Source organism: Canis lupus, chromosome 2, assembly GCF_003254725.2.
Source record: "Canis lupus dingo isolate Sandy chromosome 2, ASM325472v2, whole genome shotgun sequence".
NCBI classification, from domain to species: Eukaryota; Metazoa; Chordata; class Mammalia; order Carnivora; family Canidae; genus Canis; species Canis lupus.
Window position 1 is genome coordinate 19,628,607 of NC_064244.1, and position 11,543 is coordinate 19,640,149.

At 36.7% G+C, this 11,543-nt stretch overlaps 1 protein-coding gene across 1 annotated transcript in view; it reads left to right on the forward strand.

The window, feature by feature from the left end:
- The window catches only part of ITGA8 (integrin subunit alpha 8), a 168,814-nt gene that overhangs the window by 19,924 nt on the left and 137,347 nt on the right, over window positions 1-11,543 (forward strand). The window contains exons 3-4 of the mRNA XM_025445066.2: window positions 3,240-3,340; window positions 6,153-6,276. Coding sequence (XP_025300851.1) covers window positions 3,240-3,340; window positions 6,153-6,276 — 225 coding nt within the window. The remainder of the gene's footprint in view (window positions 1-3,239; window positions 3,341-6,152; window positions 6,277-11,543) is intronic.

Sequence of the window (11,543 nt, forward strand, 5' to 3'; positions counted from 1 at the left end):
CCTTTCTTTACTAATTTTGTTAGTAGTCTTTTGCTGCTTAGAGAGATTTAAATCACATGCCGTCACTATAAAACTTTAACCTAGCCTGTGGCTTTGTTTTCTCCATAGTTGGTGATGTGCCAAGGAGAGAATTGTTTAGGTGACTTTTGGTCTCCACTATCTCCCAGAACCACTGGCCCTTCCAAGAGTTTTCTGGGCTTGACAATGCACTTAGGGTAACCAGTGCCTTCCTTCTGCTATAGATACCCATGTGTCTATCCTAATTGTTTTGCCCCATGTCATCAGTGGGAGTTTGGTCAGGAGAACAGAGACCACTCCGAGTATTACAACTAGAAAATAATAGCATACAGAGACTGAGAGGCTGACCTTGAAAAGCCTGGGGGTATGAAGGTTGGGAAGGTCACTGCCTGCCAGTGAAGAAATATAGAAGTTCAGGAGTCGATCTCTGCTGTCTGATGCACCCTAAAGGGATGATTATCAAGGGATACTTGAGAGCTGCACAAAGAACATCACATCTGTCACTACTGCCGCCCATATGTGTGCCCGCAGATGCCACCAGAGCATAATAGCTTCTCCGTCTTCTCTTTCCAGACAGCTCATGAGCCTCTCATTCAACCAGAGTCTTACTCGTAAGGGGTGTCTAGGAAATGTACGTTCCAGGCTTTCAGCCCTCTGCCACACAGAGGAGGGCTCAGGAGGGCAGAAGCCTTGCTGAGTAATCCCCAGGGGTTATTTTCAGTAAAGAACAGATCAAATCAAATCAAGACATTGTCCATGCATGGGTTTCTTGAGCACTGGTGTGCAACAGACAGAACGGAGCCTTGTGTTGAGGTATTTGGCGTGAAAAAATCTTGTACAGAAAAGGAAGGTGGGACACTGGAAAGTTCACTTCCATAGTCAACCCCAAGTATATTTCACTCATTTGAAATTTTACAGAATTATGATATTAGATTTCAAGTCACAGGACATATCAAAATAATAAAGCAGAATTTTGAGAAGGTGGCTGGTCTACCTCAATGATCAAGGAATGGATGACCCATCTAGATTGAAGCTCATCTCAGTAAATGAAGATCAAGGACAGTGGAATCCTCTCCTGCAATCCTTGGATTGCCTGTGGAATTTGTGTAATAATGAAGCCCATTCATTTGTATTCTTGGTGCAGAAGAAATTTGTTGCTGGAAAATAACCCACAGTTGATGCTTTTAATCCAGTTACACAGTTCAGCCTCAGAACACCAGAGAAGGTGCCTCAGGAGTCCCAAAGGCAAAGTCACATCGTTTTTTCTAGCAAAACCAAGTCAATTTGAAACTGGCGTCTGATTTTTCCCAGAATCCATTTCCTTCCTCCCAGCAACCTGCTTTGAAGTCCTTTTAGGATCTCCTTTAAGGATGTTTGAAATTTTGGAGGTGCTGGTCTTTTCATGGCTTTTTAGCAGATTGGAGATTTAAAGCCACTGTGCTGTATTTTCTCTCTGTAATTAATCAACACCACATAGACAATCTTGAGAGGTGTTACTAATTTCACTGCTGAGTACCAAAAATCACTAATAATAACATATTCTATGCATGTGTGTGAGGTCCTTTCCAAGTCTTGGACTTAGGTTGAGTTTCCAGGTTTCTAAGTAAGGTATTTGTAAAGGGTTTGGACTTCAAGTTGTATGGCTACAGGATTTCTGTAGTATACAGCTTCTCAGCTTATAAAAAAAAAAGCATTTTCAATTTCATTTATCTCATGTGATCATTATGACTTTGATCACCGGTGAGAGAGGAAAGGGGGAAGGTATTCTCAGCCTCATTTTGCAGAAGAAATAAAAACTCTAAGGATTAAAAGAATTGTCCCTAATCACCCTATAAATAGTGACAAGATTCTTTGTGTCTGAGTTCTACAATCTTCCAAAGTGCCTACATATAAATAGGAATGTTTATATTTTCAAGTTTATGCTGTAATCTGTAAGATGCTCTAGTTCTCTGCTAGTTGTGTGCATTTCGAGTAAGGATTTACAGAACTTTTTTTTTTTTTTTAAAGCTCAGAAACAACAAAAGCATAAGGTTTTTAAGAAGGAAATTCATGATTTTCTACTAACATGTAAAATGTAAATTTCAGATTAAGATTAAGTATACATAATTTTTGAAAGTCTGTAATCATGTAAACTCAATTTAATGTTAATTATGTGTATATTTTGGCCTCACTTAATAGGAGTTAAAAGTTCATTTTGTAATGCATTTATTACAGAGTCAAGGAAGAAAAATGAAATGCATACCAAAGGAAACACATACAAATAAAATGTAAATAAAATGCCTCAGTACAAATGTCTTTTGAAATTCATTAACTAATACTGACGAAGCTCCAGTTAGAACCATGTGGTTAGAACCACGTGGGAAATACATTGACTGGAAATCAAGAGTGAAAGAAAAGATATCTGCTTTTTATTAAGACCTGAAGTGTGCTATAATTGGGTTGAGTTTCTACCCAAATGGCCCCCCTCATTCTGACATCTGCAAAGTCTATATAAAACTGCGTTGAGGTGTTATTTTCTGTGGCTGCATGGACACATGTTAAAAACCAAGACCTTGGGAGTCCTTCACAATCATTCCTAACTCAGCCAAGAAACTTGTGTTTCTCTGATTGGTGAGATTCCTATGTGCTTCCCATTGGGGAAGATTTGGGGGCACCTGAGTGGCTCAGTCGGTTAAGCATCTGCCTTCACTTCAGATCATGGTTCCAGGGTCCTGGAATCAAGCCCCCTGCCTCCCCTTTCCCTATCAGGCTCCCAGGTCAGCAGGGGGTCTGCTTCTCCCTCTACCTTTCCCCCTGCTCATGCTCAACTCTCTCTTCTCTTGAAATAAATAAATAAAATCTTTAAAAAAAGAAAACAAAATATTGGAATTCCTTAGGGCAGTTATAAATATTTGGTCTTCGATCTTTTATAAATCAATGACAAATGACAAACATGTAGATTCAAGACTAGCAGAGTCCACATCAAGTTTACAATACAATTATCTCTGAAAACATAAGTTGTAAAAAAAAAAATGCTTCTTGCAAGGTAAGTTGTGAAATATTATGTTCAAATACACAATTTCATTTGGTATTTTTCTAAATGAAAAGACTTGGCTGGAACCTCCCCCTCCATGTATGAAAATTGTTTTCCAAGTATTTTTAATGGACATGTTCATTTTTACATATTGTATCAGGCTGCCACATTTTACAAATTATTAACAATTCCATGTCCTTTTTCTCAGACAACAGAAAAATCAGAGTTAATGGAACCAAGGAACCTATAGAATTTAAATCAAATCAGTGGTTTGGAGCAACAGTGAAAGCTCACAAAGGAGAAGTTGTGGTAAGTATGAATCATGGGGATGCTTTGGAATAATCTGTACTCTGAAATGTTTTAAAGCTCATATTTATAAAAATACTTTCATGTAAGGACATGCCAGATTTTTAATGATAAATTTATCAGTGTTCTAAAAACAAACTTAGTGTTTCAAATTAAGGAATCTCTTCTAGTGTTTAAAGTTACAGGAGATAAACCTTGTTTTCCAGATCAGTTAGATATTTTTGAATATTTCAAAAACAACTAAGGAAGATAGAAAAATAAAAGCTAAATTTTGAGGAGGTAAATATTTTATTGCTTAAAATTGATTTAAAGGGTTGATTAAAAATTGATGAGAGAAATAGGACTGCAATTAGGATTCTTTAAAAGTGTATCTATTATGGCATCACTGATCATTTTTAAAACTAAAGGAAAATTTTCTTTAAAAATATAACTACTAACTACATGATTCTCTGAGTACATTAATACTTTTTCAAGTAAAAAAACTCACTCCCAGGTAGCTATCATTGAGCTTTAAAATTCCATGACTTTATAATTTTATTCTCTTATTATTTCAAGTAATGATACATGTCTAAGTTATTGAGAAATAAATGCCTGTATTAGGCTGACCTGGAAATTTTTTGTTGGGAGAATTTTTTAAGGCATTGGCTTTAATTTCCTTACAATCTTGGAGTAATGACTTTGCTTTTAGGATTTGTTTAACGATGCTTGAATTATGATTTAATAAGTATCTAAAGGAAATGCCTTGCTTTATTTGGTCTGTGGTTAACTCCCCAAAGAGATTTTGACATAAACAGGTGATATATAGAATACAGATAGCCCTCTTTGGTTACAAGTCCAGAATTTATAGTATGGTCTCTATAGGATTGTGCTTGCATTAATATGGTTTTCACATTCCAGAATTGGTATTAAAACAAAACAAAACAAAACTTCTTCATCCTTTAGTGGTGTATGACAGGTGAATGCTTCAGAAAGCTAATTCCATCTAATAACTATTTGGGGTTAAAAAATCTTTGGGGCACTGTATTCATATTTTTAAGTCTTGAAAATTTATCTGTCAACATGTGCATTTATTCAGTGCTGGTAGAAACCTTGAGCATCACTGAAAACAAAATCATATGTCATGTTCATAATCAAAACGGTTAATTTGGGGACATGCTGGCATTTCCAAAATTTTGTGAAAAGGAATAAGATAATATTAAGCATATTTCAAGTTAATGTTTTTCCTTTGAGCACTAAAACAGCAGGGTAAAGAAGTAAATGCTACCCTATGAGACAATTATTAGAACTTGAAAATGCTGAAGTATCCTTTTGAATATCCTGGTGTCATGTGTGTATGTTTTAAGTTTGGGTCATAATCCAAATTCATCTCATCAGTGAGTTTCACATCAGTGTGAAACTGAGCAGATATAAAAAGGAAAACTTTCTAGAGCTGACACCAGGCAAGTACTGGGAAGAATTTTCCTGATGTTTAGGTGTGCCTGAGGATCCTGCAGGTGAGGCCATTTGGCGGGATACGGGGCTGCGCTGGTGAATGCCTCTGCCCACACTCCTGCTTTTCCCCTTGGGATCTATATGGTAAACATATTCATCATATAATTTGTCAGTTTACCAAGAGGGCCCTAAGATAAGGGAACATGATGAGATTCACATTTTTTACGTATCTGCCAAGACCTCACAATACCAAAAAAACTCAGGAGTGGAAATATTCTTCTTACTTGATGCCATAAGTTATTTTTACTAAAAGTAGTTACGCATTGGACTGATTATCGAGGACACATTTGGAATCATGAAAGGACTTTAAAATCAGTGTCTGCCTTCATTTTTCTGACAGCGTTTCAAGAGTGGTACCATCAAATTAGGAGGTAGGCTAGTGGTTCCATATTCTTGGAATCTGCAATTCTGTGTCCTCAGAGATGAGAGCTTGAAGAATCAGGTAAAACACATTTATGGAGAATTCAAGCTAGCAAAACAAGAAAAAGATGCCTACGTTTTCTACATATTTATTTTCTTGCCTCTCTCCTTAGTAATGAAATTAATATTGTTTAATTTACTTAAATAGGCTTTCGTAAATTTTCTTTCATATTTGATATCTTTGCAAATATCATGCTTTTGTTAGAATCCAAGCTTCTGGAGAAGTGACCAGAATATTTCATGCAAGAATCATGTGTCCTTACTGTTGTTTAAATTAATTTTTGTTTTGTCATGAATAAAAACTAGTGAAAAAAAAGTGAAAAATAAAGTCAAGAACATTGTGGTAAGGGTGTCCGAATGAAAGTCATTGTTTAAGAAGTCATGAGATACGCTGTTAGTGATATACCAGGGAAATCTGCAAAACAGAGGTTTACAAATTTGTCTGCATCCTTTGATTTGAAAATAATTTCTTGAAGCAACAATTAGACAAAGAAAGTAACAGTTCTCATCACACTGCTTAAGTGATCATTTGATTGTAGATAGGTCCAATATTTTTTAAAAAAGAAAAGAAAACATGGGTTCTTTTGCTATTAGGAAATAATTATTTTTGCCAGGTGACACTTGTTTCACTTAAAATCTGGCAGGCAGGGGAGGAGGGATTGGGGAGACTCATTCCTTTCTATATGTTTAATTGGTTCTGATTCTATGGTGCATTAAATAATTGGCTTTGGAAGTTTCATGAACTCTGATGGCTGAGGTACTTACCATCATGCTGGCAGCCAGTTAATTCACCCCCTAATTTAACATAGTTTGTCACGAATCTAGGTACCTTAGTCAACAAGCTAAATCCTTTCATAGTATGAACTATATCAAGGAAATATTGCTTGTCTTTGATGTGTCACAGGCCTGTGCTCCTTTATATCACTGGAGGACTCTTAAACCAACACCAGAAAAGGACCCAGTTGGCACCTGCTATGTAGCGATCCAGAACTTCAGTGCATATGCAGAATATTCTCCTTGTCGGAACAGTAAGTGATTTTATTCCTTGAAACTGTAATTTAGCTCATGAGCCTTTCCATGGTAGACAGTACCCGTAATGTCAGAGGACCAATAATAAGGACAAAGAGATGGGGGTGAAGGTGATGGACAGCCTTTCAGGATGCCTGGCTGTGACACGGGAGCCAAGGCACAGAATTCTGATGATCCTCCTTCATGTTCTAGAACATTTCTTTTACATATTTTATAGTAGAATTGACCTATTCCCTATTTTTAGCCTTAAATTCTCAGTTGCTACTCAAAACTCACACTAGATCTAAAGAAGGTGCACCCCCTGCTTCACTTGTTAATGGCAGGATCCGTCTTAGCTAGCTAGTGTGCTTGGAACTAGGGACATTCTGACATCAGCTTTCTGTACACCCTGTTTTTTTTTTTTTTTTTTTTTTTAAGAGAGAAAGAGCATGAGTGGGAGGGAAGGACATAGTGAGAGGGAGAGAGAGAATCTTAAGCAGTCTCCATATCCAGCACAAGAGCCCGAAAGGGGGCTCGATCACACAACCCTGACATCATGAACTGCTCACAAATCAAGAGTCCGATGCTTCACCAACTGAGCTACCTAGATGCTGCACAGCCTGTGCTCTTGACAGCTGTTGCTTTCTTTGGCAGCTGTGTGCTCCAGTTATCTGCATGGTACACTTCCCTCCTTAAGGTGTGTTATCCCCATTTTAAAAAATGACTCTGTACACTTAGAACATAAGACTCATCTGGCCATCCTAGGGGCCTTCCAGCAAGGTATCCCCAAAGGCAAGCCTGTGAGTGCCATCTTTGGGGCACTCCTGTTTAATCACTTCTTGGTGGAACACCCACAGACTTGGGACAGTATTTCCAACTGATTGATCAACTCAGTCCTTTTGTGAACTCTTCCAGCTTGCTATGTATCATGTTGGTCCCCCGGGATTTGTCAGAAAGCAACCAATGGATTTTCATTCATATTCTTGATAGTTTGCAAAACATTGAGGAAAGAAATGTCATTAGAAAGAATATTCTGGTAACTGATTTCAGGAAATTGATTTTTTAAAAACACAATCTCAGATTAGATTTCCAAAACTGTAAGTAAAATTTCATCATTTTGTGTGAATTTTTTTAAATTCAAGATTAATTTTGGCAAGGTAATAAAAAATATCAGAAATAAAGCAATGAAGATAAAGAATGGATCACTGCTATCAGAGGGTTAATAAGGAAGCCATGGAGATTGTATCCAAAGATCAAAGTGGAATAGCTAACTCAGATGGTTTTGGGGGAGGATTTTGGCAAACAGATTTTGACTTTTGTTTAAAATATTGAAATAAATTAGCCACTTCCTCACATCATGACAAATGTCAGCTGAATGAATAATCTGTTAAATTAAGACTTCATTTTAGATGGCTTTAAAACAGAGGCTTCTTGTTGATAATGAGACTCAATTATGTATCTGTTCAACACATTGAACACTAATTCTATGTTTAGAGAATAAACCATAGAACAAGAGAAAATAAAACTCAGTCTTTAATAAATTTACATTCTAGTGGGGGAGACAGACAACAAACATGTAAGTGTTCAGATCCAGCAATTCTACATGTGGGTATAGATCCAAAGGAAATGAAATCAGGATTTCAAAAAGATATCTGCACCCCCATCTGCATAGCAGCGTTACACACACTAGACAAGACCTGAAAACAGTCTAACTGTCCATTGAAGGATGAATGGATAATGAAGATGTTGTATGGATGTATAATGGAAGGTTATTTAACCATAAAAAGAAGGAAATCCTGACATTTGTGACAACATGGATAGACCCTGAAGACATTAAGCTAAGTGAAATGAGTCAGACAGAGAAAAACAAATACCAAACAAAAAGACCACTTATATGCAGAACCCAAGAAAATCAAAACCAAAAACCAAAAACCAAAAAACAAAAAATCCAAACTCATAGATACAGAGGTGGGAGGTGGGGAGATGGTGAAATTGGTGAAGGTGGTCAAAGGGTACAAACGTCCAGTTATAAGATAAATAAGTACAGGGGATGTAGCATCCAGCAGGGTGACTATAGTTAGGAATACTGTATTGTATATTTGAAAAGTGCTAAGAGAGTAGATCTTAAAAGTTCTCATCATAAGGAAAAAAACTGTAATTATATGTAGTGATAGGTGTTAACTGGACTTGCTGTAGTAATCATCTTGCAGTCAGTAACATAGAGCAAATTATGATGTTATATACCTTGGACTAATAATATGTTTGTCCCCTGTCAATTATGTATCAATGAAAAGAATTTTTTAAAAGAATAATTTCAAAATATAAAGTCAGAGAGCAAAAAGTGCTACGATGAAGAAATATAACAAGGCAAGTGAGTAGAGAGTGACATGCCTGCCTGGGTGGGGAGAGGAGCTTTGAGACAGGACCATGGGAAGGGCTCTTAGCAGATGGCTGTTAGAGGGCAGGGAGAGCTTCCCAGGCACAGGCAACAATCAACAGAGGCATATTTTGAGTCCTGTTCCACTCAGAGTGTTGTGTTCCATGATTCAGTGAGAGGCCGTTACTATTATGCTAAAGATAAAAGGCAGATAGAGAAATAAAATCCTGAATGTACTCAGAAAACTAATGATAGAGCTGACATTTAACACTGAACGTATTTCATCAATCCTGTTCGTATCATATTGCTCATGATTTGCTAAAGAGGCTTCTCCATCACAGTAAACTATTATAGCTGAACCGATGGGCCCATCCTTCACATTCTTGCCTTGGTCATTCATCATACTCTTCTAACTAACATGGAGGGTGTTCATTTATAAAACTTGTCACTGCCTCTGGTTCTGCCTTTTTGACTGAGTGCCTCTGTGATGAGAGAATTCAAGTTAAAATATAGCACATGGCACTTACATAGGAGTCTGAGCTTTTATTCTCCGATTGACTTACTTCACTCAGCATCATACCCTCCAGTTCCATCCACGTTGAAGCAAATGGTGGGTATTTGTCATTTCTAATGGCTGAGGAATATTCCATTGTATACATAAACCACATCCTCTTTATCCACTCATCTTTCGATGGACATCGAGGCTCCTTCCACAGTTTGGCTATTGTGGCCATTGCTGCTATAAACATCGGGGTGCAGGTGTCCCTGCGTTTCATTGCATCTGTATCTTTGGGGTAAGTCCCCAACAGTGCAATTGCTGGGTCGTAGGGCAGGTCTATTTTTAACTGTTTGAGGAACCTCCACACAGTTTTCCAGAGTGGCTGCACCAGTTCACATTCCCACCAACAGTGTAAGAGGGTTCCCTTTTCTCCGCATCCTCTCCAACATTTGTGGTTTCCTGCCTTGTCAATTTTCCCCATTCTCACTGGTGTGAGGTGGTATCTCATTGTGGTTTTGATTTGTATTTCCCTGTTGGCAAGTGATGCAGAGCATTTTCTCATGTGCATGTCTTGAGTGACACAAGCACATCACGGTGCCAATTTACTTACTTTTTTTTTTTTCCTAAATCAAAGAATAGCTTGACAAAGGTAAAAATGGAGCTTACATCGAATTGCAGAATAGCTAAATAAATTGCCAAGGATTCTTTCAACTTTAGTGGACATCTACAGTTTTTGTATTTCTCGTGGTCAACCTCTTACTACAAATACTTCTTCCTCCTTAAATTCACCCAAGGAGCAGACTTCCTGTCCTTCCCTCAGGAATTTACAGTCCATTACCACAAAGCCACCTTGTTCAGGAGCATATGGTCAATATCACAGGAGGAAATTCAGCAATATTACTTTCAAAAGAGATTTTAAAGAACTCTCTCATGCTCATTCCATACCACAAACATATCCCACTGATACATTAAGCAATGTGTGAACTAATCTACTCATTCATATTCATGACATGCCTACAGCTCTTATGATCATTCATAATTCAGGTGAGGATTATTTACATACATCCTTCCATTCTACTTTGAAAGCCAACAAACAGTAGTGAGTGAGCAGCATGATTCTCTGGATTCCTGAGTTCATTATGGGACATAATTGTAAAGTTTACAGATGCTCTGAAGTTCCAGGAAGATAGATTCTTTTAGCTCTCATAAACTATAAATCAAGACAAAAAATTACCTCACATTCCCCTATAATCACTGCTTCGAATAAACATTCAAAATTGGGTTTTTTCTCAATGAGGTTTGTAAAAAATTAGTAATTTCTCTTAATTTTTTCAGTTTCTTGTTTTGAAACAAAATAATTTCAAAGAGTGGTCATATTTCTTTCTTTTTGAATAATTTACAATATTAAAAATGAAAGAAAGTTGATTTTAAAAAGGATTTCTAAAAAAAAGGATTTCTGAAGAGATTGTACATTAGGAAAATACATTTCTGGATATATACAACATTACACATGTATGTTTACATAATCACACATCAGGTATTCATATATATTTCTGGATGCATATTTCTATTTCTATTTACATGTGAACTTCCAGAAGACTTGTACCCAGACATTTGAGGTTATACAGATGAACCTTTAGGGAACTTTATAGCTTTTGGAACTACAAACCACAAAATATAGTTTCAAATAAGGAAGAAATTTCATAAAAATACAGTGTAAGATGTGCAGTTAAAAATTGTAGAGGGTAAATCTCATGTTAGATATTTTCACCACAAAAAACGAACAAACAAGGGGACACAAGAATTTTTTTGTAGGTGATAGAAATCCTTATTACTTTGTTTTTTGTGATGGTTTCATGAGTGTATGCATGTGTCCAAACTCATCAAAATGCATATATTAAAATATACAATTTTTTTGTATATTAAGTATACCTGATTAAAGCTGAAAAAACCCCCTCGGCTTTAAAAATAACTCACTAGGCATCAATGGACATTTGAATTAAAAACAGGTATTATCATAAAGAAAAAACAGTGTATGTGATAAAACACGGTATTAAAATATACAGGGAGCATCTGGAGAAGAACGGATGGTAACAATGCTAAAATTAGTTATGTACTCACCAAAGGGAAGAAAAAACAGAAGACACTATAGAAAAAGCTAGAAGGGCTGGATCTATCAAAAAGCTTCTGGAACAGGCCCACCTAGTCTACAAATTTTTCCTATGATGATGTGCATTTCCTTTCTTGCTCTCTTATTTTAGTCTCCATTCAGGAATATCCTTGATAAAAAAGCAGTAATTATTTGCATGTTCATATCAAACTACATAATGATTGGGATTCCCCCTCCACTAAAGTACATTTTGATTTTGTATCAAGCGCTTTAGAAGCTGTAGACATACAAGTGGCAAGTA